The sequence below is a fragment of the Xenopus laevis genome, chromosome 3S (assembly GCF_017654675.1).
Source record: "Xenopus laevis strain J_2021 chromosome 3S, Xenopus_laevis_v10.1, whole genome shotgun sequence".
Lineage (NCBI taxonomy): Eukaryota > Metazoa > Chordata > Amphibia > Anura > Pipidae > Xenopus > Xenopus laevis.
The window spans coordinates 88,921,827-88,948,558 of NC_054376.1; the positions used below are offsets into that span (position 1 = coordinate 88,921,827).

Consider the following 26,732-nt stretch of genomic DNA (forward strand, 5'->3'; position numbering starts at 1 on the left):
TTTTACTGCTTGCAGCAATAGCCTTTTCCAACTGAGATCAAGAAGAAACTGTACTTTTTATTTAAAATCCGGGACTACGGGTTGAGGTGTCAAAATCTGGACTGTTATGCAGAAAATACGACAGTTGGTAGAACCAAATAGAAAACACAGGTAAAAGAAAAAGGCACATCAGAATAGAAGGCTAAGTGCCAAGAAAGAGGTGGCAAAGAAAGTAAAACAGAAAGACAAAGGAAGGAATTGAAGCACTTAGACAGAATGGACAAAAATGTTACAGGATTCTGTCATGATTTTTATGGTGTCGTTTTTATTCCTAAATTACAGTGCAAATAACGTACTATGTAAAATTTAATTTTTAACCCAACAAGTGTATTTTGTTTAGTTGTAAATTTGGCAAATGGTGTGTAGGCAGCCACCTTAAGTAATTTTGCTTGGTCATGTGCTTTCAGAAAGAGCCAGAACTGCACTATGGAACTGCTTTCTGGCAGGCTTTTGTTTCTCTTCCTCAATGTAACTGAAGACCTCATATTTTATTTTTTAGCATACTTCCCAAGGTGAGGGGTACAGTTATCAGCAAAAGCCTAGGGCAGCACATGGAGGTTTTTGCTTTGAGAACCATTGCCTTTACTGTATTTTTTTGGGGGAATTGCAAATAATAGACTATGGGACAGATTCACGAACATTTGGGTCTCAAGAAGCATCCCATCTAGAAAATGAAAGCAAACATCTGATATTGGCAACTACAATTGCGCAGCTTAGCGCCTACATTAGTAACTAAGACCTTACAGGAAAACTGTAGGGACGAAACGTGCAGCTAGCGCTCTTGAGTTAACTCGTTAACTGGCTCAATCACACTTATATCGGTGGAACACTGGATGTGCCCACTCAAGAGATTTCTGATGTCAGTCAGTATTTATGCAGATGACCCAAATCTGTAGAAAGGAAATGCTTAGTGCACAGCGGTTAAAATGACTGATGGTCATCAGTACACCTTTTAATATTTTGCAGCTATTCCTTAAAGGGATGCTGTCATGATTTTTATGATGTGGTTTTATTTCTAAAGTACACTGTTAATAATTCACTCTACAATATAAAATTTCATTACTGAACAACAAGTGTGGTTTTTTTTCAGCTGTGTAGGCAGCCATCTCAGGTCATTTTGCCTGGTCATGTGCTTTCAGAAAGAGCCAGCACTTTAGGAAGGAACTGCTTTCTGGCAGGCTGTTGTTTCTCCTACTCAATGTAACTAAATGTGTCGCAGAGGGACCTGGATTTTACCATTGAGCACTGTTCTTAGATCTATCAGGCAGCTGTTATCTAGTGTTAGGGAGCTGCTATCTGGTTACCTTCCCATTGTTTTGCTGCTGGGGGGGGGGGTTGATATCACTCCAACTTGCACTACAGCAGTAAAGAGTGACTGAAGTTTATCAGAGAGTTTATCAGAGCACAAGTCACATGACTGGGGGCACCTGGGAAACTGACAATATGTCTAGCCCCATGTCAGATTACAAAATGAAATATAAAAAAAAATCTGTTTGCTCTTTTAAAGGAGAAGGAAAGGTTAAAACTAAGTAAGCCTTATCAGAAAGGTCCATCTAAATATACCAGTAAACCCCCAAAGTAATGTTGCTCTGAGTCCCCTGTCAAAAGAAATACTGCATTTCTTTCCTTCTATTGTGTACACATGGGCTTCTGTATCAGACTTCCTGCCTTCAGCTTAAACCTCATTGCCCTGGGCAAGTGCATGCTCAGTTTGCTCCTCTCTCCCCCACCCCTCCCTTCTCTACTGTAATCTGAGCCCAGAGCAGGGAGAGACTCAGGCAGGAAGTGATGTCACACCAAATTAATACTGCAGCTCCTATTCTAAACAAACAGAGAGTTTCTAGAGCTTTTACTCAGGTATGGTAAAACATTCTACAGAATAAATATAGCATTCTAGCTTGAACTATTGCAGCTAATCTATTGGCAATAAAATGCCTCCGTAGCTTTCCTTCTCCTTTAAGAACCGGATTTGAGTGCAATTTGAAAACGTTTTTTCCCCATGACAGTGTATTTGGCCATACACGGGCCAATAAAAGCTGCTGACAGACCGAGTCGGCAGCTTATTGGCCCGTGTATGGGGCCCCCTGACAGGCTTCCCCGATTGAGATCTGGCCGAAAGTCGGCCAGATCTTGATCGGATGGGACTAAAAATCCTGTTGGATCGCGACCGCATATGTTCATTGATGCGGTCCCGTGATCCGACCGCCCGTAAAGCCACTGTAGGATCCGTTCGTTGGGCCCTAGAGCCCACGATCAGATCAGCCCGATATTGCCCATCTCAAGGTGGGCATATCGGAGAGAGATCAGCTCGTTTGGTGACTTCGCCAAACGAGAGGATCTCTCCGTGTATGGCCGCCTTAACTCTTTAAAGCGAGTACCTGTATCCAGGGGTGCTTCGCCAATGAGGCGAGTTGAGGCTGTCGCCTCAGGCGGCAGCGCCCCACTAGGTACCAGGGGCAGCAAAAATGCAAATTTCCAGGGGAGGGGGGGCAGCAACAACTGCTGCTGCCTCAGGTGGCAGAGGGGCAAGGATCGCCGTTATCAATTGTATTTATATCGTTTGAATCGATGTCGCTCAGTGCCTCATTTTTTCCACCAGGGGGGCCGCAACGTTCGACACTTGAGAGAAATTGTTCAATACCATGCAGTGGCTGCAGGGGGAGACATTCTCAATTACGCAACAGGCCGAAAACGCAGGAATGCGAAATGGCGCTACTCTGGCCGTATTGTGATGTCTCCAATTGTTATACTTAAATTCCATGAAGTAACATAAAGCGACTAGGCGAAATGTCGGAGGGAGAGGGCTGCTCCCAGTGGAGGTCAGTGTTGTTGGGGGTTAGAGAATAGACGGAAGCTTTCACTTAACATTGTGAGGAGACAGAGGCCTAGGGACCCGAGCATGTTACACACGGACACAGTATACTGGTTCGCTCCAGGCTTGGCGAGGAGAACTGCCATGTGTAGGCCTTAGCCTGCTGCTGTAGTAGGACTAGATTCTCAGCGCACCCCGAGTGATGAAGGAAAGAAAGCGGAAGTAGCGCCGCGGCCTAGCGCACGCACAGAAAGCAGACCAGGCACAATTTAGTCGGTCACCGTGTTAAGGAAAGAGCTTGGTATATTGTGCCGCCGCTCTCTGTGCCCAGCTCGCGCTATAGTTGCCCCATTCCAGGCTTGCGGCCCAACTGCCCCCCCATTGTTTGTGCTTCTATATCACTCCCTGCAGCCCGAAGTAATAGTTGCCTTAATGCGCGCTGTTTCACATAGAAGCCATGTGGGGCGGGTTACTAATGAAAGGTATAATGTGGTAAATGCCGTGCGGCCCTATTAACCAGACTATTGTAGCAGCCGTGTAACTGCGCGTAGACTTGTTTCGGGGCGTGCCATTATGGCAGCGGGGGGTGCAAATACTTGGGACTCGTGTCTGTGGTATTAGTGCGGAGGTTCCTGAGACGACAGTGGGCGCCATGCGGTCAGTGCAAGGTCCGAAGGGATTGTCAGGGCAGCTGGTAGAGCCGGTGTGGCAGCGCTGACGAGTAAGAGCAGGTGTTGAGTCAGCGCTTGGTGCTGCGGGTCATTCTCAGACATGCCCTGACTTGTCTGCTCCCTCTTATTTATAACTACTGCGAGCACTTTACGTGAGGAGAACTGCATCTCCCCCTGCACTAGCACTTTACACTTCTGCGACAGGTAACTGCGGCTTTCCCTCACATTGACCAGGGCAACAACGATCCCATGATATAGTTAACTACATCTTCCTGTTAATGCCATTTGTGACTGCTGCTTGAAGAATATTTGTTTTTGTGTTGACAGGCAGCCGTGCAATATGAACCTCACTTCCACTACAAATTGCTTAGAAAACAACCACATCAGCACTTCAGATCAAGAGAAACTGGTGAGTATCAAACATTTTATAGAAAGGAGACCAAATATGGTCACAGGGGAAATGTTATCAAAATGACAAGGCGTACATCAGTGGAGAATAGTGACAGCTCCATTAGCTGCCTGTTTTCCACTTCCAGAAATCTGCACTTTTAAAAAAAATATAAATAAAATGATCCTGTAAATGTCATTGAGCCTAATGGCTTTACACTTAAAGAAAAAAAATAAACCCTCACAAATGAATTGATGGAAACTTATCAGAGTTTAAGGGCGCCATCTTCTTCTCTTCGGAAATCTGCGAATGAGACCGGCATGGTGGTGGATGTGCAGTTGGAGCAATTTTCTGCTTTGCGGCAACTGCGCATGCACGAAAATTGCAGAAGCGCCGGTTTCATTCCGAAGATTACCAAAGCGTCTGAAGATTGCGCCTGAGAACTCCAGTGCCTGAATCTGCACCGAGGGGTAAGTAAAACGTTAGGGGCATTTGCCCGGGTTTAGGCTGGGGGGAGGAGGGAGGGCAGTATATGTAGAGTAGGGCTTTTTTATCTTTAGGGTTGAATTCTCCTTTAAAGCAGGAGTACCCACACTTTACTAATATGAGGTCTACTTTTAGTGAAGTAGTCCCATTATGATCTACATCCATAAAAGCATTGTTAGCATTCTGTTCCATAGGAGGTATTGCTTAAATATTGATTTATAAGAAAATGTTGTGGTGAGGTCACTACTAGGATACCGGGGAAAATCCAGATCGGAGCTTATTTATGCCCCAGGTTCCTAACAGAGTGGTTCTAGGACTGCTAGTCCAGCCCGGGTGTTTTGAGTTGTTCTGAGGCATTTCAGGTGGTTAATTAAAAAGGCAGCTCAAGCCTGAGTGGGAGAACTGCAGTCTGAGAAAGAAAGACACAGGGAAGCTGTCTGTGTGAGTACAGAGAGATTTTGGAATCCCTACAAGGTTGGAACTTTGTACTACCTTTTCATTTGGGTTGAGGAGACAGGCAGTAGGTCTACTCCTGGTTAGTTAGGAGAACCGGCTTGTATTAGTTAGAAGCCCATTAAGTGGCAAGGATTTTTTTTTTAATTGTTTGTTTTGTTTATTCTGCTGCAAGCGATAATAAACTGCCTAAAAGAGACTATACTCTCACGAGTTGTGCTTGTGCCATGGGCTGTGTTATCCCCAGGAAAGTGATCCCAGCTACCTAAACCCATACAATGTATATTGCTATATTTAACAAACAACTATTTCTTAATAAATATCTGAATGAAAAGAATGAAACAGGAGGGTAATTTAGAGTTAGACAACCTGTTTGTTGACAGTGTCTTGAGATCTACTGATCACCAGCTAAAGGTCTACTGGTTTGGCCTGTTTTTCCTTACCTCATGGAACGAAGGGAAAGTGTGACATTAGAATTCGACGCTTGTATGTGGCAAATATTAAAAGTTATTATGGAGACAGTGCTCTGATAAAGGCACTCTGTACCCACACTGAGGGTGTCGTAGCACTACACTCTGCTTGGGGACACTGCAGCATCCCTCTAGAGCCTGGAATAGATTCATCATATTAAAAGTACTGGGGGGCAGCCTGTTCAAAAGAACTGTGATTGGGGTGGCTTTGAGTAACCACTGACGCACACTTGTAGCTATTTTTGTATTTCTGCAGGATGAGGTAAAAAAATTATTTTTGAAGACTTTTTATCAAACAGCTGATTTGCACAAGGTAGCACTTCTGCACATCTAATTCATTTTTTTTCTGAGATTTTAGTTTCCCTTTTCAGATTTCTTAGAGTATCAAAGTGTAACAGTTTTTCTTTTTTTTAGGTTCAACCCACACCACTGTTGTTATCCTTGTTAAAATCTGCAGGTGCCCAGAAGGAAACCTTTACAATGAAAGAGGTAAGGTCTCAATAAATACCTTTCACATAAATCACATAATTATGAAGATGAAATAAAAGGTTTACATTATGTAAAAATGGTATAGTTCATTGCATTGTCTCCATACTTGCGCTATAGGTTATTTACCATCTTGGTCAGTACATAATGGCCAAGCAGTTGTATGACGAGAAGCAGCAACATATTGTCCACTGCTCCAATGATCCTCTTGGAGAACTATTTGGTGTACAGGAATTTTCTGTAAAAGAGCCAAGGTAATATAAAGCATTTTGACAACTGTACAATTTAATGTTAATTTATAGCAGTATGGAAAATAAATGTTTCATGTCAGCTGTTAGGGCAGTTTATTGATACTTTTTTTTCCCTCCTCAATCATTTAATTTTGATTTCATTTTGTAATACTTGTATTTTATTTTAGGAGACTGTATGCAATGATTTCTAGGAATTTGGTTTCAGCAAATGTAAAAGGTAAGTTATTAAAATATGGTTTTTCAGTTAGTATACTGGCAGATTATTTTCACAGATTCTTTGACTTGCCTTTAGCTCTAAATGCCAGACTGGCGTTCCCTTATGATTGAAAATAAAATAGCTACCAGTGAAATAAAACAAATAATTTTATCCGAAATCAGGATACCTCCCATAGTCAATATTCAGTATAGCAGAAATGTGGCTTCAGTAAGTATAGCGACTTTACTACTGAAACAAATGAAGAGATGAACTCTGAAGCACATTTGTTATTTTTGTTTGTTTTAACACATATGGCTGTTTCACTTTTTTTCTGAAATACAAAAGATTTCTCACCTTAACCAAGACTTAAAGACATAGTAAAATACAAGTATGAGATCTGTTACCCACAACTGGTAATTTGTATTACCATGCGTTAAGTCTACCAAAAAATTATTTCAAAATTAAGTACACTCAATAGGATTCATGCAGCTTATTTAGGATCAAGTACAAGGTACTGTTTATTATTACAAAGAAAAAAAGGAAATTATTTTTAACAATTAGAAGTTGTAGTTTGGAGTATACTGGATAAGGGGTCCCATACCTGATGGGTTTGCTTTCTCCCTCAATAGGAAGTAAATTAAGAGGAAATTTCTTAAGGTGCCCATACACTGAGAGATCCGCTCATTTGGCAATGTCGCCAAACGAGCGGATCTCCCTCCGATATGCCCACCTTGAGGTGGGCAATATCCGGCTGATTGGGCCCAACGATCGGATCCTAACGGGTGGTCAGATCGCAGGACCGCATCAACGAATAGATGCGGCCGCGATCCGACAGGATTTTTTGTCCCATCCGATTGAGATGGCCAGATCTCGATCGGTGAAGCCCGTCGGGGGGACCCCATACACGGGCCAATAAGCTGCCGACACAGTCTGTCGGCAGCTTTTATCGGCCCGTGTATGGCCACCTTTAGTTTGTGCATACATTTGTTTTTGCATTTAAAGATAAGTGTTTCCCATAAAATGCAATTTTGAGGATCATTTATTTGGTTTACGTAAAGATGAGCTCCTAGCACCCTCTGGCCTTTTCCAGCATGTCTAACTGATCTTCATTCTCGTACTGTAATATTAAGGCCCCCCATACACGGGCCGATAAAAGCTGCCAACAGACCGAGTTGACGGGCTTCCCTGATCGATATCTGGACGAATGTCGGCCAGATCTCGATCGGTGAAGCCCGTCGGGGGGGCCCCATACACGGGCCAATAAGCTGCCGACACAGTCTGTCGGCAGCTTTTATCGGCCCGTGTATGGCCACCTTTAGTTTGTGCATACATTTGTTTTTGCATTTAAAGATAAGTGTTTCCCATAAAATGCAATTTTGAGGATCATTTATTTGGTTTACGTAAAGATGAGCTCCTAGCACCCTCTGGCCTTTTCCAGCATGTCTAACTGATCTTCATTCTCGTACTGTAATATTAAGGCCCCCCATACACGGGCCGATAAAAGCTGCCAACAGACCGAGTCGACGGGCTTTCCTGATCGATATCTAGACGAATGTCAGCCAGATCTCGATCGGGTCGGATCGCGGCTGCATCTATGTGTGTATGTGGTCCCGCAATCAGACTGCAAGTATCGGATCCATTCTAATCCGATCGTTGGGCCCTAGGGCCCACGATCGGATCAGCCCGATATCTCCCACTTCAATGTGGACATATCGGGGTGAGATCTGCTCGTTTGATCACCAAACAAGCGTCTCTCTACGTCTATGGCCACCTTAAAATGCTTGTTTAGGACATTGTCAGTAATAACTTATTATAAATTTCCATAACTTATAAATTTCCATGTAGAATCATCTGAAGACATTTTTGGAAATGTGTGCTGTTTTCCTGACAAACAGAGCAGTCAGAAGGTATGAAATTACTCTATAATTATTTTGAAATCATTTATAACTAACCTTACCTCATTGGAATGTTATTTTTAAATTGGTAATCTCAGTTTGTTTTTGTTTACTTCCTGTTTGAATAGGAAGCAGGTCAAAGAGCTATCTACTGCATATGAGCATTGGAGAAGGAGGCCGCAAGCATACACAGCAGACCTCTCTTTGACTGCCTTTCTGTTCAAACCAGAAAAGTCAAATGACTTGTAGAGGCTCCTTTGAGTCTTTTTAGAGAAATTAACATAAACTACTTACCTATCCTTTAATAAGGTGTAAACTTTGTGCTCAGTACTAGTTTGTATTCTTAAAATGTTTTTTATGTTTATTTTGAAAAATTCATCTTAGAGGGAAAATATACCCTGGTATGTCTATGTGAAAAAATAAACATTTATAATTATTTTTGAAAGTTCATATATTATGTATGCATTTTTTTACATAAGCACAGTTGAATACGCTTGCTAGCTCATGTCTTAAAGGGGGTTGTATTTTCTCTTTACACCATAAACAAAGCAACTGTCACACTACAACAGTGATCTCCAACCAGTGGCTTGTGTGTTGCTCACAACCCTTTGATGTTGCTCCCAGTGGCGTCAAAGGAGATGCACAGTTTTGGATTTCTGGTTTGGGGCAAGTGTACTGCCAAACAGAGGCACCTGTAGTTTTCCAATCCATATAGAAGCCACCAAATAATCACAGCCCTTCTTGGGCACCCCTAGGAACTTTTTTCATGTTTGTGTTGCTTAAATGTGCTTCACAGGTGAAAAGGGTTGGCGACCCCAGCACCACAACATAAAAATTAGTCATTTTTCATTGGCATTGCTGAACACAGAGTGACCTCAATGGCCTCTAATCTATTGTTACGCCTCCCTGCAGTAATGCTTGAATGTGATTTGGTAGTTCAAAAACTGCAACATTGTATTGATCAGTTAGATTGCCTTTGTTGTGCAGAGGAATTGCCGAATTGTATGTGCATTTCTTTTTCATCATGCAACATGGATTTGCAGCACTTTACAATGTACAGTTCATTTTTCAAGAGTTTTATGTCAAGAAGAAAGGGAGTGTGATCACTGTTTCAATGGCAATTTAGCCTGCATCAATTTATAACCAGCATAATCTGCTGTTGGATATTCCATTTGAATCATAAATACATTAAAGGGGTTGTTCACCTTCCAAATGTTTTTTTTTTTAGTTTAGATGTTTTCAGATTATTCACCACAGTTTTTCCAAAAATTGATGTTTAATGTTTTTAAGTTTTTTATGTTTGTGTCTGTCTGGCAGCTTGGTGATCCAGGAGCAGATTCTGAACTGATACTATTGGATACATTTAGTGGCTACATGAGTTGATACATTTATCAGCAGTGTCTTTGGAATATTAGCAACTATTGTATGAATTCTAACGGCTGCCTTTGATAAAACTCAGGGAATCTGCTCAGCAGGGACAAAGATAAAATAAATTATCCCCTAAATGTATCAATTTAGAACAGTTACAGAGTCTGCGACCACCCCCTCCCAGCGCTGCTTTAGAAGGTGAAAAATGAAACTTTACACTTCAGTATTAGAAAAAGATTCACAAATAGAAAATAGAAAGTAATTAGTGATCACTACAGTGTTTTTGAGCTCTGTGTGGTCCAGTAGTCCCACAATGCAATTCCCTACACTTAAATGCTACAATGTGTACAGGAGTATTCATTCTCGCCACAAATCATGCCATTTAAAGAAGAAATTAAAGTTATGGATAAATCAATTCCAGGTTGATCCAATCCCCAGTGCTGCCCCATGTTGTATACCTGTTGAGAAAAGCAGGGTTAGTAGATGCCCTCTGTTGCTGCTTAATCATCTCCTGCACAGAGCATGTGTAGCTGAAGCCAGCTGAAGCCAGCTTTAGATCAGCTTGCTCAGTGTCGTCAGTTATTTGGAGGAGAAGATTGAACAATATAAGATGGCTCCTGCTAATACCTCTGCACCACAGCACGTGTCTATAAAATTTGCCCTTTATACACATTTTCGAAAGTTACATTCTAGTAATTGCTTAAACAGTGGGATTCAGGCATTGCAGATTTTAGTCTATTTTATTTTGTAATAAAGGTTATCACGTATTTTTGCAGAAGTAAATGTTTCTAGCAAAATATTTAGTTGATGTTTCTTTAATTTAACCTAGGAAAAACTTCAGGAGCTGCCTGATAAACTAATAGCTCCAGCTTCTGACTCAAAACCATGCAACTTATCCCAGAGGAAAAGTAGCAATGAAACAGGTAAATCCATGGCCTCTGGTACTGTTTTTTTTGCTCTTTTCGGGTATTTCCTGGATCAATTTATACGTATATAATTCTGTATTGGTTTCTGTTTGTGTAGAAGAAATATCTTCAGTCGATCATCCTGCAGAGCAACAAAGAAAGCGACACAAGTCAGACAGTTTTTCTTTAACCTTTGATGAAAGCCTTTCGTGGTGGGTAATAAGTGGCTTACGGTGTGATAGAAATAGCAGCGAATCGACAGACTCTTCCTCTAATTCAGTAAGTAAGGCTACAGAAAAGTATAAAAATTAAGACTTTGCTGAATATTTAACAGGGAAGGTAAATATGTAGAAAAGACTATTACATTTTTGCTCTGTGCCTTTTGAGTAGGAACATTTTGTCCTTCCTTTTTATGATTGTAACAGGCATTATACCTGCTCAAAATTATGATCGCTGTAGTCTTGTTATTGAGGAGAGATGTAGCCCTTGTCTGTTGTAAAGAATCAATCAATCTCTCTCTCTCTCTCTCTCTCTCTCTCTCTCTCTCTCTCTCTCTCTCTCTCTCTCTCTCTCTCTCTCTCTCTCTCTCTCTCTCTCTCTCTCTCTCTCTCTCTCTCTCTCTCTCTCTCAAATTAAAAATGAATATTCTTTGTTAATACATTAGTTTTACAAGTAATAATATTACCCTTTTTAATAAAAATTAGGATTTTGAATAAAGGTTGTTTCACTTCAGTTTAGCAATTTGAAAATTAAAGGGATACTGTCATGGGAAATTTTTTTTTTTCAAAATGAATCAGTTAATAGTGCTGCTCCAGCAGAATTCTGCACTGAAATCCATTTCTCAAAAGAGCAAATATATATTTTTATATTCAATTTTGAAATCTGACATGGGGCTAGACATATTGTCTCTGATAAACTTCAATCACTCTTTACTGCTGTACTGCAAGTTGGAGTGATATCAACCCCCTCCCTTTTCCCCCCCAGCAGCCAAACAAAAGAACAATGGGAAGGTAACCAGATAACAGCTCTCTAACACAAGATAACAGCTGCCTGATAGATCTAAGAACAGCACTCAATAGTAAAAACCCATGTCCCACTGAGACACATTCAGTTACATTGAAAAGGAAAAACAGTAGCCTGCCAGAAAGCATTTCTCTCCTAAAGTGCAGGCACATGACCAGGGGCAGCTGGGAAATTGACAAAATGTCTAGCCCCATGTCAGATTTCAAAATTAAATATAAAAAAATCTGTTTGCTCTTTTGAGAAATGGATTTCAGTGCAGAATTCTGCTGGAGCAGCACTATTAACTGATTCATTTTGGAAAAAAATTTTTTCCCATGACAGTATCCCTTTAAAGAGGATGAAAACTGAATTTATACCAAATACAAGTATACTTTACATGGATGAACTAAATCAAGGATTGGATGTCACTTAATAACATTTTTTTGTAGGGTACTGTCAAATCCTGCTCTCTCTGTGTACAGACAGCTCTCTGTTCTCTTTTTCAAATGATGATTACTGATTTTTTAAGCATCTTACACCTAATCAGCACAATTTCTGCATGTTTAAAAGTTTTGCATAAGTGTAAGTTGTCCACTCTGTTGGTAGTTTATTCTACTTCACTATTTTGTAGACTGAAGTAATCGAATATAGGTACTGAACAATTTCCTATGTGTGGAAGCCATAGATAATGATTTAGCCATTTTTATTTCTATTTTGTATTTAAGTGTGCCAAAGCATGTTTCTTGTGTGTATGACTTAATATTTTTGTAATTCTAGGATCCAGAGAGACACTCTACCAATGACAACTCCGAACATGATTCTGATCAGTTTAGTGTGGAATTTGAAGTAGAATCTGTGTGTTCAGATGACTATAGTCCTAGTGGAGATGAACATGGTGTTTCGGAGGAGGAGGAGATCAATGATGAGGTAGGATTATATTTCATTGTGTTAGGAAATCTGTTTTCCCTTCACTAGCCCTGATAATCAATAATTAGATGCTTCAGTGCCAAATGTTTAACTCGTTAACCACCAGGGATTATAAAATCTACAGCACTTTTATAAAACTAGTAGCTTGGTAGTGCACTAGATTTCGTGGGTTCTTTGTATGGGCTAAAGTCACTATACATCCTTCTTTTGCATATGCTGTTATTTTATTTAAATCTTAACTCAAAGGTTTTCTTTTTGCCACTAGATGACAGCACAGTTCCAAAAATCTTAAGTATTTTAATGTATATCTGGTCTATGTAGTTGTTCATCCTCTTTGTTTCCATAGTTAGGCGTTTTTATGCACTAGAACTTGCATTGTGCTAATCTAGAGGAAGTATTTTTAGGTTTATGGTCTAGAACACTGCATGTACAACTTTTTATATGTAATTATGTTGTCTATAAGGTTGGGTGACGTTACAGTAATATCACAGTGAAGTCTTTGGACACTTAAAAAGCCAGCTGGGCAAAAATGTGTTGTCGGGCCACAATACATTGGTTAGTAAAGGGTGTTAGATTTAATAAGACTTAAATATATTTTTTGTTACCACATAGGTATATCAGGTGACTATATATGAGACTGAAGAGAGCGAGACCGATTCTTTTGATGTTGATACTGAGATTTCAGAAGCTGTAAGTTAATATTTATTTTCACTGTTCTTGATAAAAAAAAATAAAATAAACCTGATTATAAATGTATCTATTTATTTAACCTCACTCTCCTAGTGTGCATGTTCTGGCTTAGGGACAGGCTCATTCTTTTTGCCTTATGGAACCACTATTAGGGAAAGAAAATGCTGTAAATATTCAAATATTACATTAAATCGGTCTGCACTTATGCAAATTTGGCACCATTTATGGGAAACATTTTGTTTTTTATATGTCATATACTGTGTGTGTATGTATGTGTATGTGTGTGTGTGTGTGTGTGTGTATATATATATATATATTGTATTTGTCTTGTATTTGTCTATATATATATATATATATATATATATATACATACACACACACACACACACACACACACATACTATTTAGTGTGTATGTAATATGTGAATATATATATATATATCCTAGATATGCATATATATCTATCCTAGATATGCATGTGTTTATTTAATATCATATTTTATATAACTATTGCAAATGTAACCCCTTCACTGTTCCCATTTTATCACAGTGCTGGGTAGTGCAAGTTGTGTCCATGGTGACTGACAGGGTGGTGGGTGGGGCAGAGCTGTCTTTCAAAGAAAGGGACTGATCCTGGCAGCTCTATAACCGTCCCACCCCCTGTCAGTTGGAATTTCGCCAGAGAAAGATCTCTGCAGCTGCATTGTAACTGAATAAAAATAAAGGTAACTTTTTCTCCATAATCAGTTTTGTATTGTATATGGACAACACTGTTAATAAGGAGTAGCTAAAACGCTGGGCTAAAAATTATTTCTAGTACAGGTTCTTATGCCAATGCCATTGAGACCACGGACCACAGAATTTTGCATAAAAGTTACATACCCCTTACTCGGGGGTGCCTTAAATAATGACAACCTATGGGAGTTCAGTGGAGGCAAAACATATGCTGGGCGGTATACTTCTTCAGAGGGCTGTCTGGAACACAGGTTTAACAAGGATTAGCAAGGTTCCAGAGAGAAATGGTTTGAAGGACACTAACTTTGTGCCATAGGCCTTCTGAACCATACCTTGTTACAGCAACTTTAACACATATGTTTTGCTACATAGGTAAAATTACATTATAATGTTAGTTGGTCTTTAAATAAGAATGCTGTGGTACTTCCCCTTTATATTTTTTTGTTTAACTTATTTTGATGTTCCTTGTCAACTGATTTTCAGGATTATTGGAAATGCCCAGAGTGTGGAGAAGTAAATCCCCCTCTTCCAAGTTATTGCCCTAGATGTTGGACTGTCCGCAAGGACTGGCTTCCTGAACAAAGGCGAAAAGAGCCTCCGCCCTCAAAGAGAAAATTAATGGAGATCGAGGAAGATGAAGGCTTTGATGTCCCTGATTGTAAGAAAAGTAAACTTACAAGCTCTCAGGATACAAATGTTGATAAAAAAGAAGCCGAAAACATACAAAATTCTGAGTCTCAGGAAACTGAGGATTGCTCTCAGCCTTCTACATCTGGCAGTATTGCTTCGTGCAGTCAAGAGGTGACCAAGGAAGATTCAAGCGAGGAAAGTATGGAGTCTAGTCTCCCGCTTACAAGCATTGATCCATGTGTCATATGTCAGACTCGCCCCAAGAATGGCTGTATTGTTCATGGCAGAACAGGTCATCTGATGGCATGCTATACCTGTGCAAAAAAGCTCAAGAAGAGGAACAAACCTTGCCCTGTGTGTAGAGAGCCAATCCAGATGATTGTGCTAACTTACTTTAGCTAGAACATTCTAACAGAACTTTATATGAAACTCCAAAATCTTGTACACTCGTAGACTTATTAATAATTTAAGAACAATTACTACATGCGTATTTATATATTTTTTCCCATATGGTACAAAATAAATATCCAAAATTGAAGGCAAATCAGTTCAAAAACGACTCTTACCAGCATAGCAACCACGGATCTAATATATTAAGAATTGTGCACTGTTTTCCCATATGTAAAGACTACAGTTTCTAGCTAAATATGGAATCTGAGTGTATGATATGTTTAGTGCAAGTAGATTCTATTGACAGGTCTAAATACAATTTGTTTTATTTAGATTTTTTTTCTCTAGATATTTATAAATGCAGATTTTTTCATTCCTTTGCGGATTTTAAAGATGTATTGTTGGCAGACTAGATAGTCATAAGGAGTGCAAAATATTAGTGCAGGGCTATTCTAGGCTATAACTTGGGGTGGAATTCTAAGTTTTATGCAATATTAAGGACAACCACGTTTCCTCATAACATGGTGTGAACATGTTTTCATTAGCTTCTGTTACCGAAAACTCCTGTATGAAACGTGTATTACGTGTTCATCCGATTTGCTACTTTCTGATTTAGGCATAACATAAGATGTCCCATTATTAATTTTTTTGTTTTGCAATGGAAATTTGGTAGTGTTCCTAAATGTTACTTGTAGAGATGAGGTATTTTTTAAATTTTTATTTACTCTGCCAGTTTCACATGGGGCATTTTAATTGTAGCCGTTTACTCTGGAAGAACCACTGTTCTTCTTCCTACTGGCAGCAGCTTTACATTTTGCTACTTTTTTTCCGAGCAATACTCATCTAAAGAAAATTGAAGTGTATCAATGTGTACCAGGGTGTGAAACAGCTGCTGGTGGGTACCCGCATCTTCGTTGCAGTGGTTATCCCTGAGATGCTTGTGTGCCATAACTTCTTCCCAGGAGGCTTGTGGTTTCCCACTGACTCGCAAGTGGCTAGCACTAGTACAGACCATTTTTAGGGCTCTTGCAGACGAGCGTTTTTACCTGCACTCCCCTGCGTTCCGGTTTCATGCGTTCAGCTGCAGGGCAGTGCAGAAGTAGACACACTGAATTCTTTTCAATGTGGTTGTACTCACACAGATTGCATGTAAGGGCCGAACACAGGTAAAATGCAACATGCTGCGTCCCAACCTGCGTTTGGTGCTTAACGTGCGTCTGTGTGAGTACAACCACATTGAAAAGAATTCGGTGCATCTACTTCTACCGGAACGCAGGTAAAAACACTCGTCTGCAAGCGCCCTAAACGCTCGTCTTAGCCTGAAATCTGTACAGGTACACTGGAGCGTTCTCAGGTCAACAACCACCCTGTAGTAATTTTGTCAGGCAGATCCCATTGAAGTTAATGGGAGGCAGCTGGCCATTGGTCGAAAGTTGGCCTGAGATAATAGTGTAATGTGCAACAGGAAATTCCCCATTTAGTTGCGCCTTATTAATGTAATGTATTTAAAAGGAAAATAAAGCCTGTTTTAGGGCATATTAGAACAGTGCTACTATCTCACAGGGCTGCAGCAAATGGGACAGAGATACTATTTTTGGTATGCACTTTTTGTGGCATGTTGCACTTTGTATGGTTCTCTTAAGATGCATTCTGAGTTCTTTTTCGAGACACTTGCATCCTATTGATACCTGGATAATACAGTAATGGTCATTGTCACCAGAGCACTGTACGATCATACAGGAATTAATGGGGTTATATAGACTAAATTCCTTCTGTGTATCTGCGCTTTCTCTTTGCTTTGCTGTACTATAAAACTAAAATTTATATAAGATGAAATAGTATAAAGCTAGTCTTATTTTGAGAAAGGAAAGTGGCTCGAGCTGACATGACGGATGTTCTGAAGATACAGGAAGTGAAGGAGAAATCGCAGGTAAGAACTACATTTATCCGACTGTCGAATGAAAACGCAGCATAGAATTTTCATCCGACAGTCGGATAAATGTAGTTTTTACCTGAAATATCTCCTTCACTTCCTGTATCTTCAGAACAGGTATGCCCTTTCATATTTTTTAGTTTTATTAGGTTTTCAGTAATGGCTTTGCTGCTGCTGAGAAAATCAAGTTAATGGGCTCCTGACAAATGACTCGTGGTTTGGCAAAACTTGTTTTACATTCGTAGCATTTTTCCAGGTATTTTTTGATCTTGCAACACACCAGGATCGCTTTAGCAATTAGAAAATTGACATTTTCTTACTAAGAGAGGAATAATTAAATGAACATATGAAGGAAGGTATGTTTATAACAACAAATCATATTGTTTGGTGTAGGGTTGCCAAAATATTACATTCAGTTCTTAATAAATAAGTAGCTAAATATTATGATTTTGCTTGCAACCAACCTAAAGCTTGGATGTTTGTTTTACTGTGTTGGTTCTACACAAGCTGCAGTATCAATGGCTGTGGCGCTAAAGTTTATTAATTGTTTGTACTTATGTGCCAAAGTCATACGGGAATAAATACACATAAGCAATAAGAAAAAGAAAAAAGAATAAAATTGAAGCCTCATCGTCAGTCTTTTATTTGTGGTTGCTAAGGTTAGTAACCCTGACAACTTAATAAGAAGGATAGGAACAATAATAATTTTAAAAAAACACAAAATAAAATACTAAATCACAGTTACAGTAAATCCATCTGCAGCATATGATGTTTATTTAAAGGGGAACTTGTGTTGATGTCCGTTTTCTATGAGCTGCTGGTATAACATATTACTAATATATTTTTGGTAAGTATAAAAGTTCAGAAATACTGGATTGTGTTTGGTTTAACTGTATTGTTAAATTGATTTTATAGCTTAGTTATTAAGCTGAAATTAACGATGGCTATATTAAAGGGGTTGTTCACTTTTTTTTTTTAATTTTTAGTATGATGTAAAGAGTAATATTCTGAGACGATTTGCACTATTTGTTATTTAGTTTTCATTTATCAGCTCTCCAGTTCAGTTTCAGCAGCTTGGTTGCTAGGGTCCAAATACCCTAGCAACTATGAATTGGTTTGAGGAGACTGGAATATGAATAGGAGAGGCCTGAATATATATATATAAAGATGAGTAATAAAAAGTAGCAATAACAAATGTGTAGCCTTACAGAGCATTTGTTTTTTTTGGATGAGGTCAGTGACCCCCATTTGTAAGCTGGAAAGAGTCAAAACAAGAAAACAAATTTAAAAACTAAAAAAAAATTAAAAAAAAAAAAAGTTGCTTAGAATTAACAATTCTATAACATACTTTTAAAAGTTAATTGAAAAGTGAACAACATCTGTAATTGATGACAGTTTAATATGCTTTATTTAATACAAGTCTGTGTGTTTTTTGTGAGATAACCATGTATTTCTCTTTAAATATATCTTCATGTGTCCATAGAAATGCAGAAATGACTGGTTAAATGCCAATCTGAGGCAGTATAACTGGAACCTGTTTGCTCAAACGTCTCACACTCCTGCGTGTAAGAGTCTTAATTTCAATTCTTTTGAATGCACCATAAGATAAAATCTGTAAATCATGTAATTGGTATGTTAATTTGAACACATTCAGCATATATGACTTCTAATTAGGGATGGGCGAATTTTTTCGCCGAAAAAATGACGCCCATAGACTTGTATGGTGTTGTGTGTCAAAATAAAAAAGGCGCGCGTCAAAACAATTTCGCCGCGTGACAGTTTTATCAGCGAATGTTTGGCGAAACCAAACAGGACAAATTCGCCCATCCCTATTTCTAATTTAATTGTTGCATGTATTTATTAAGTGTTGTAGTATTTATTTACAATTCCATCTCAGTGTTGTGCTTTCGCAGTGCATTAATATCGTAACGAATAGCTGCACAATCCACCTAAATTAATTTATATGATGAAGCAAATCCAGCCAGGAATCCAGCACCCACGTATCACAACAGGTGAGTCTGCTCCATTAGCAAGATAGGCAAGCAAGTATTTATATTGGATATTACTACAGGAAGCATTGGTTTCTGAACCTCAACTTAACATGCCAGCTGTCAGTCAATGAAAGTGACACTTGATACAAACCCAATAAAATACATTCTGTGGATAGGAAAGAGTACATTTCTTTCCTTCCTTGAGGATGTATGGGTTAAAGGAGAAGAAATGGTTAAAATTAAGTATGCTTTATCAGAAAGGTTTGTACAAATACACCATTAAACCCTCAAAGTAATGCTGCTCTGAGTCCTCTGTCAAAAGAAACACCACATTTCTTTCCATCGATTGTGTACACATGGGCTTCTGTATCAGACTTCCTGTTTTCAACTTAAAGGAGAGTTTAACCTGTGGGCAAAAAACCCTGTACCCCCGAGGAGATACTCCATACTAACCACTCGCTGCAGATTCTTTCAGCGGAGTTCCACGCATCCGTCTTCTGCGTCCTCTCTAAGCCGACTGGGAGATTTCTGCGCATTCACAGTTGGAGCAGTTAGCCGTTTGCGACAACTGCGCATGCGTGGAATCACCCGGAAATTGACAATCTCTCAGTTTACATAGAACGCGGAAGATGCGTGGGTTTTTTCCCCACAGGTTGAATTCTCCTTTAAACCTCCAGGGCTCGGCATGAGCATGCTCAGTTTGCTCATCCTTCCCTTTTCCATCCTCCCCAACCTGCTGTAATCTGAGCCCAGAGCTATGAATGAGTAGGGAGAGATTCAGGCAGGAAGTGATGTCACAACAAGCTAATATGGCAGCTACTATCCTAAACGAACAGCCTCTAGAACGGTTTACTCGGGTATGGTAAAGCATTCTGCAGCATAAATATAGTGGTATAACTTGCACTATTGTGGCTAATCTATTGGCAATAAACTGCTTTGGTAGCTTTCCTTCTCCTTTAACCAAGCAACTGGGTCTCTTGTTATCTAACGTCTTCTTTCATAGACTCGGGTCAGGTTCTGACGGTTGTAAGAAGTGACTGCAGACATTCGGCTAAAATGTAATATTGTATTCTGTGGTGTATATTTTGGGCTCTGAGCCCCCCTGCAAATACTCCTCTGTATAAAAACAGTGAGTAGCTACCGGCATTGCTACGTGCTATCTATTGTAGATATTATTGGCAGTACTTTTTTTTTTATTCCTTTCTTCCTGAGAATCACTGCTCTCCACCAGACACTTTACCTCTTTGTACTTGTACTGTGAAATACATGCAAATCCTCAGCTAGTAATTGCCTTAAAGGTAAACAAACAATCCTAATGTCCTTAACATGAACGCTTCCATTTTCAGTCTATATCTGGAGATAGATGCCTTATTCAGAATATTTACTTAACGGTCTTAATGAGCATTTTTGGGAACAAATGTGTGAAGTGGTTTTCATCCCCGTGTTGTTTGCTCTTTAGGAATTGCTAAAACTGATCTATTTTACTGGTTACTGAATATTTTGCCCAAAGTGTTCCTTTTTTGCAGCACATAAATAAAAACAGGAAAGGTATCTTGTATGCTTGCTCTGTATGAGGAGGTGGCATATTGCTGCTGTCCTTGCAGTAGGAGAGCTTTTATTTCTTTTCAAAATACAATTCAGTGTGTGCTATTTCTTAGCATTTCTGGTGTTAAAGTGCAGACAACACAAAAATATTGTAACCCTTAAATTAACTTAATAAACTGATTTAGATACATTTACTTGTGTTCCTTTACATATATACATTTTGTGGTGTTTCTGTAACTTCATACAGAATTCTCATGCCCCCTCCTCTTCACTAGAGCAGTTCTGTGAAAACATGTCTGACTTTGCATCAGTGTGACTATTGCACAGATACTAACTTTGTACAGCACCTGCTAGTAGTTTCTTATCACTGGGGACCTTTGAAAACCTGTAGTAGAATGTTCCTTTCCGACAGAATGTAGGACTAATCTAGTGCTTTTAGTCTATAGTCGGTAGTCTTCTAACTCACTCAGCTTATATACTGTATTTAATAATGCCGTTATAGAGCACCAGAAATCTCTTGCTACTGCTCCCCAGTAGAACAAATACTACATTGAGACCCCATACACACTGAATGCACAATAATCAGACTCTTTTACTAAAACTAGGAATATTTGCACATGTTCAGTAACTGATAAGCTTTGTTCAGACACATCTCAATTCTTTTAATAGAATACTAAGGGGCATATTTATCAAGGGTCGAATTTCGAATTGAAAAAACTTCGAAATCCGAATTCAAAAAGACCAATCGAAATTAAGTCGAAGTTTTTTTTATTGGTCGAACAGGTCAGTTTTCGATCGAATAGGTCCATATTCGGCCGAATTTGAATTGTACGTATTGAAGGAATAGAGCATTAGATCGAATTCGATTAGAAGTTTTTCATTAAAAAAAGCGTTAATTTTTCATTGACTCCAGATAGGTTCTAGGAGGTCCCCCATAGGCTAAAACAGCAATTCTTCAGGTTTTAGATGGTGAATGGTTGAAGTTCAATTTTTGAGGAGACTACATGATAAATTTCAGTATTCGAATTTGGACTATTTCCTAGTCAAAGTACACAAAAAATAGCTTGAAATTAGAATTTTTTTCTTTCGAAAATTCACCTCGACCTTTGATAAATCTGCCCCTAAATATTTTTGCTGTAGGCTAAAAATGTACATTATGTTTTGAGCTTCTGGACCAGCCCAAGGCAACCACGGCCCTTTAGCAGTAAAGATCTGTGTTTCTAAATATGCCCCATTAGTTCCCCATCTTCTTATCTACTGATTCACTGCACATGCTCTGTGCTGCTGTCACTTACTGAGCTTAGGGGCCCACTCACAATATACTGAATATACAGTGGGGAAAATAAGTATTGAACATGTCAATGTTTTTCTTGACAAAACGCAGACGACAAGTCGACTGTAGTCGCATGTGTCCAAAGATAATGTGACTTATAGAAAAATCGACTTATAGAAGACTGATGTGAACGCCACATGCAGTGTCTTCATCCGACAGCCCTTAGGGCTCTTACATACGGCAGTTTTCTCCTGCGCTTTATTTTCTTCTGTTCAGCCGCAGGAGTAGAGGCACTCAATTATTACTTTCTGTGCCTTTTTGCACCTCTTTTTCTTCATGTGTTCAATACTTATTCCCTGTGTCTTTCCATTTTATTACACATAATTAATGGACTTATTTGTTTTTAGTTCTTTGTATGTGTGGATTACTTGGGTTGTTACCGACATCTGGGGCAGATTTATTATAAACCAGCCTCAAAAAAATTAAACTATGCAGTGGGATATTCCCAGATAAAACCCACAAAGGAAGTCTTAGTCTTGCTCTCATTTCACAGACCCATAAGGCAGTATTTAATCATACTGACAAATGCAAAGGTCAGATTAGTTTATGTCGGACAAATAATTACAAAATATCCATCAGGGAAAGATAAATATTTAGTATATAGTTAGTCATAGCTATCTCATAATGCTTTCCTTAATGAAAATCAGACATTAACCTTATCCTTGCCACATATTGTAGAATCTATGGAACTTAAGGAAAAGTAGCAATGTGCCATTTAGTCTGTTTTCTTCAACTTCAAGGTGACTTGTAATAGTTGTATCAGTTTTAATACACTCTACGTTATCCATTATAGTTTAGGAGTGACCGCATTTGCAATGTTCTGTTAACAAACTGCAACATTCAAATCCCCTAATGGTTGTCCGTTTTAGCTTGGGGAGCTGCAGATGGCTTGTTTCTAGTGGGACCATCCTGTTGAGCACAGCAAGTGAGATGTAAAGAGACGTTCCAACAGATTTGGTGGTGGGGGAAGTCCTTCCAGAGAAAAGTCTTTACCTTCTCACTGTTGCAGACATTTCTACAGGTAAAACCAGTGCAGATAATAAGGGTGGAACATTAAATTATACTGTAATTCCTTTAAAACACTTTCATTTTTATGATGATATTGTTTGTCATGATTTTTATAGTTTAGTTTTTATTTCTAAATTACACTGTTTACACTGCAAATAATTCACTCTACAATAAAAAAAATTCATTCCTGAACCAGCAAGTTTATTTTTTTTTTTTTTTTAGTTTAGCCATCTCAGGTTATTTTGCCTGGTCATGTTCTTTCAGAAAGATTACAAAATGGGTTTCTTGGTTTTTCCGCACCTTCTAAACACCCATCACCACTGTTTAGAAACCATAAAATGAATAATTAATGCCTTAAACATTTTTTTTCATGAGTGCAAACAAATTGATTCAAAATAAATTCATTGTGTCCACACTTTGATGTGTTGTCATTATTATATCTTGTGATAAACAATTAGGAGTTAATAAAGTGCAACAGTGTAAGGGGTGCTAATTACGTAAGCAACAGTTCGCATTCCACTAGTCTGTAGAAGAAGGAATCACTCAATAAAACATAACATTTAATAGTTCATTTAAAATCAAAAGGGAGAATTAATGAAATATAAAAACACTTAAATGATGATGTATCCCGATCTGGTTTCACAGTTGTAAGGATTGCAGTATATCTGAGTAATGAGAATACCGGTCCCACCTATATCATTACATCAGCCTCTATGCCCTGTTTTTCAGTTCCTTTCTTTCTGGTACAATTACATGCTTTCAGAAAGAGCCAGCACTTTAGGATGGAACTGCTTTCTGGCAGGCTGTTGTTTCTCCTACTCAATGTAACTGAATGTGTCACAGTGGGACCTGGATTTTACTATTGAGTGCTGTTCTTAGATCTACCAGGCAGCTGTTATCTTGTGTTAAGGAGCTGCTATATGCTTACCCTCCCATTGTTCTTTTGTTTGGCTGCTGGAGGGTGAAAAGGGAGGGGTGATATCACTCCAACTTGCAGAACAGCAGTAAAGAGTGACTGAAGTTTATCAGAGGACAAGTCACATGACTGGGTGCAGCTGGGAAACTTACAAAATATCTAGCCCATGTCAGATTTCAAAATTGAATATAAAAAAATCTGTTTGCTCTTTTGAGAAATTGATTTCAGTGCAGAATTCTGCTGGAGCAGCACTATTAACTGATGCGTTTTGAACATGTTTTCCCATGACCGTATCCCTTTAAGGTATATTTTTGCCTTCAGAATGTGCCGTTTGTAAAGAAGTAATTTACAAGGCGATGCATGGAAAGAAATCAGCAGATCTTGTAAATTATAAATATCATAAGTCATTAAGGAGATTTGTTTTATAAAATACTGAGACTGAAGTCTGGCTGACAGAATTCCAAGAGTAAATTTAATAGCAGAATACTTTTAAATAATAAAGTCACTAATAGACATATAAGGACACTTTATTAATGTATAACAGAAGACTCAAATAAAATCAGGAGACTTTTGAGCAGACACGACCAACAATCAAGAAAGAAACATTTATGCACAATGTTTTTATACAGTGAAATATTGCCCTGCAAATGCCATTATTCACACCTATTCAATACTCCAGCACCGTGGGTATTTCTGCAGTGTGAAACAATATTGTAGATACTTTATTTCAAGTACAAATATTTGACATTTACTGTAAACATTACTACACCATTGGTACTTTTGAAAGGGTGTTGTTGCATTGAGGAACGGAATGTTAACAGGGAAATACCATTGTGATGTCACAGGCACTTTATTAGAAGCTTAGAATTACTGCTTAAAATATGCTTGCCCATTTTTGAATTGAGAAAAAAAGGTAATTTATAATAAATACCCAGTTTTTCTTTCTCTTAGTAAGAAAAAAAAACACAATTTAGGGGGTTATTTATCAAAGTCTGAATTTATCTCAATATTTTCTGCTACAAACTCCAAGCAAATCCGCTCCGGTTTTTTTATGCTGATTTATTATTACATTTTAACCGAAAATTTGCTTTGCAGCAAAAAAAAAAATCTGTTTTTTTCCCCAGATTTTTTCATCCCATTTCCACTTTTTTCATAATTTTCACCCAGACAACTTTGGGGTATTGCATGAAACCCAGCGCACATAAAAAATCATTGTGACTGCTCCCATTGACGTTTATGCAACCTGGACAGGTCTGAGATCCCGGATTTTCAGATTCTGACTTGTCCATCGTCTGGGTTTAATAAATTCCCGAAAAATTTATGATTTTTTGTAAAAGTCTGATTTAAAAAAAAAAATCACTAATTTTTCATGATTTTTGCATTCGGAGTTCAGTAAATAACCCCCTTAGTCTCAGTTTGGTCACGGAACATGAATGTATTCCTAACTAAAAAAGAGTGTACTATTGTATAAAAAACTTCCAAAGGAAATTGTAGTTACAGCAAAAAATTCAGACAACTTCTTTGGTCTGATATGAGAAAAGGCACCCTTGCATGTGCCTGAATATCTTAAAGGGATGCTGTCGTAGTAAAACGTTTTTGGTTTTTTTTCAAAACGCATCAGTTAATAGTGCTGCTCCAGCAGAATTCTGCACTGAAATCCATTTTTTAAAAGAGCAAACAGATTTTTTTATATTTGATTTTGAAATTTGGCATGGGGCTAGACATATTGTCAGTTTCCCAGGTGCCCTCAAACCATGTGATTTGTAATCTGATAAACTTCAGTCACTCTTTACTGCTACACTGCCAGCAGCCTATTAACAGAACAATGTGTAGCTAACCAGGTAGCAGCTCCCTAACACCTCTGCTGAAGGATTTGTTTGCATTGCTAAAACATTGTTTTTAAAAAAAAAAAACAAACAAAAAAAACAGATTTTTCCTGTTTGGTTGCTAATCTCATGTCTACCACTAGGTAGGGCTGGTGAACATGACTTAGGTCATGGTTAAATACAATGAAGAAGGGAGAAAATAGCTGTCTCAAAACAGTTCCATTTTGAAGTGGTGGCTCCTTCTGAAGCACAGAATCAGGCACACTACGCTGAGATGCCTGCCTCCACACCAATATTACAGCTAAAAAAAATAAAATTTGTTGGTTCAAGAATTGCATTTTAAATGGTAAAGTGAATTATTTGCAATTTAAACAGATATAAAAAAATATATTTGAGGAAGTATGCACATTGCACCACTGTAACATGGCAACTAGAATTGTTCTCCGTGTACTTTATTCTGATACATTCACTTTCATACATAGATATTTATTTAATGCATTATATATTTAAATACACACAGATGCCATTTTTTAACCATAACTAAAATGTTGTCATTTCCTGCAGATATTTCTTGGCAGCGTCTCTATGCACCAACGGCAGAGCAATAAGGCAGTTTTGTGTCAGTAGATTTCTCTAGTTCAGCTTCTTGGGACAATCAAGTACAGAATATTACCAATATGGTACTTAAGAAGGAGAGTAAAGTACAAATTTGTAGATGGCTATTTACACTTGACGTTGGCAAATGTAATAAAAAGTCCTGTTTCATTGCATAAAGATTCTGACTTTCTTTGATATTAACAGTCTGAAGAGTTGACACACCTGAGGCTGACACCTAAAATAAAAAAAAAAACAATTAAGAAAAAATCCAATTTTCTTTCTTTGTATGAAATTGTTTGAATTTGCATAATTATTTCATAATGGAAGATAAGCAATGCAGCATAGCCTGTATCACCCTGCTTCTGAATTGATTCAGATTCATTTGTGGTCGTGTAATAAAAGGTACAAAGTATGCTACTAGGTCTGACACTTGCTGCTATTGGATTGGCCTAGCCAGTAATTGTGGCTCAGCATTACAAATGTACACGTAATGTACAGTATTTGCTGGTAAATTTGAAAATCATACAAATCCCTCCCTTCTCTGATCATCTCCGCTGCCCAATTACCGCTTTTGAGTCAAGGCCTACCTCTGCTCCACTCATTACCCAATCCATCCGGGAGGGGGAGAGCAGCTGAAGTGCAGTTTGTTTTTAATAACTTGTAGTGGCCCTGGCCACCATGTTCTTTTTTATAACTTGCAGGGCTCCCAGCACTAATGTATTTTTTTAAAATAATTTGTAATTACGCGAAAAGTCGCATAAAAGGACGTCAGAAGCCTGAATCTTTGCC

General features: G+C 38.5%; 2 protein-coding genes and 1 long non-coding RNA gene across 6 annotated transcripts in view; 2 read left to right on the top strand and 1 right to left on the bottom strand.

The window, feature by feature from the left end:
• The first annotated feature begins 2,695 nt into the window (after window positions 1-2,695).
• On the top strand, window positions 2,696-15,126 carry LOC108713153 (E3 ubiquitin-protein ligase Mdm2). 3 transcript variants are annotated; one of them, XM_018255966.2, is made up of 11 exons: window positions 2,696-2,858; window positions 3,850-3,931; window positions 5,734-5,808; window positions 5,926-6,059; window positions 6,224-6,273; window positions 8,098-8,159; window positions 10,345-10,438; window positions 10,539-10,699; window positions 12,200-12,349; window positions 12,962-13,039; window positions 14,258-15,126. In XM_018255966.2, the coding sequence occupies exons 1-11, from the start codon at window positions 2,827-2,829 to the stop codon at window positions 14,804-14,806; spliced, it is 1,467 nt and encodes a 488-aa protein (XP_018111455.1). In that variant the 5' UTR covers window positions 2,696-2,826; the 3' UTR covers window positions 14,807-15,126. The 3 variants fall into 3 exon arrangements, with proteins under 3 accessions (XP_018111455.1, XP_018111457.1, XP_018111456.1); XM_018255968.2 differs by lacking the exon at window positions 2,696-2,858 and adding an exon at window positions 2,885-3,152; XM_018255967.2 differs by lacking the exon at window positions 2,696-2,858 and adding an exon at window positions 3,208-3,726.
• A 2,850-nt stretch (window positions 15,127-17,976) lies between these two features.
• LOC108713155 lies at window positions 17,977-26,041 on the top strand. Its single transcript, XR_001935119.2, has 3 exons — window positions 17,977-18,739; window positions 22,466-22,617; window positions 25,911-26,041. It is a non-coding gene; the product is annotated as an uncharacterized LOC108713155 (long non-coding RNA).
• Window positions 25,766-26,732, bottom strand: part of cpm.S (carboxypeptidase M S homeolog) — a 43,830-nt gene continuing 42,863 nt past the window's right edge. For both annotated transcript variants that reach the window (XM_018255969.2, XM_041588613.1), the window contains exon 9: window positions 25,766-26,178. In XM_018255969.2, the coding sequence (XP_018111458.1) occupies window positions 26,002-26,178 (177 nt within the window). In that variant the 3' untranslated portion in view covers window positions 25,766-26,001. The remainder of the gene's footprint in view (window positions 26,179-26,732) is intronic.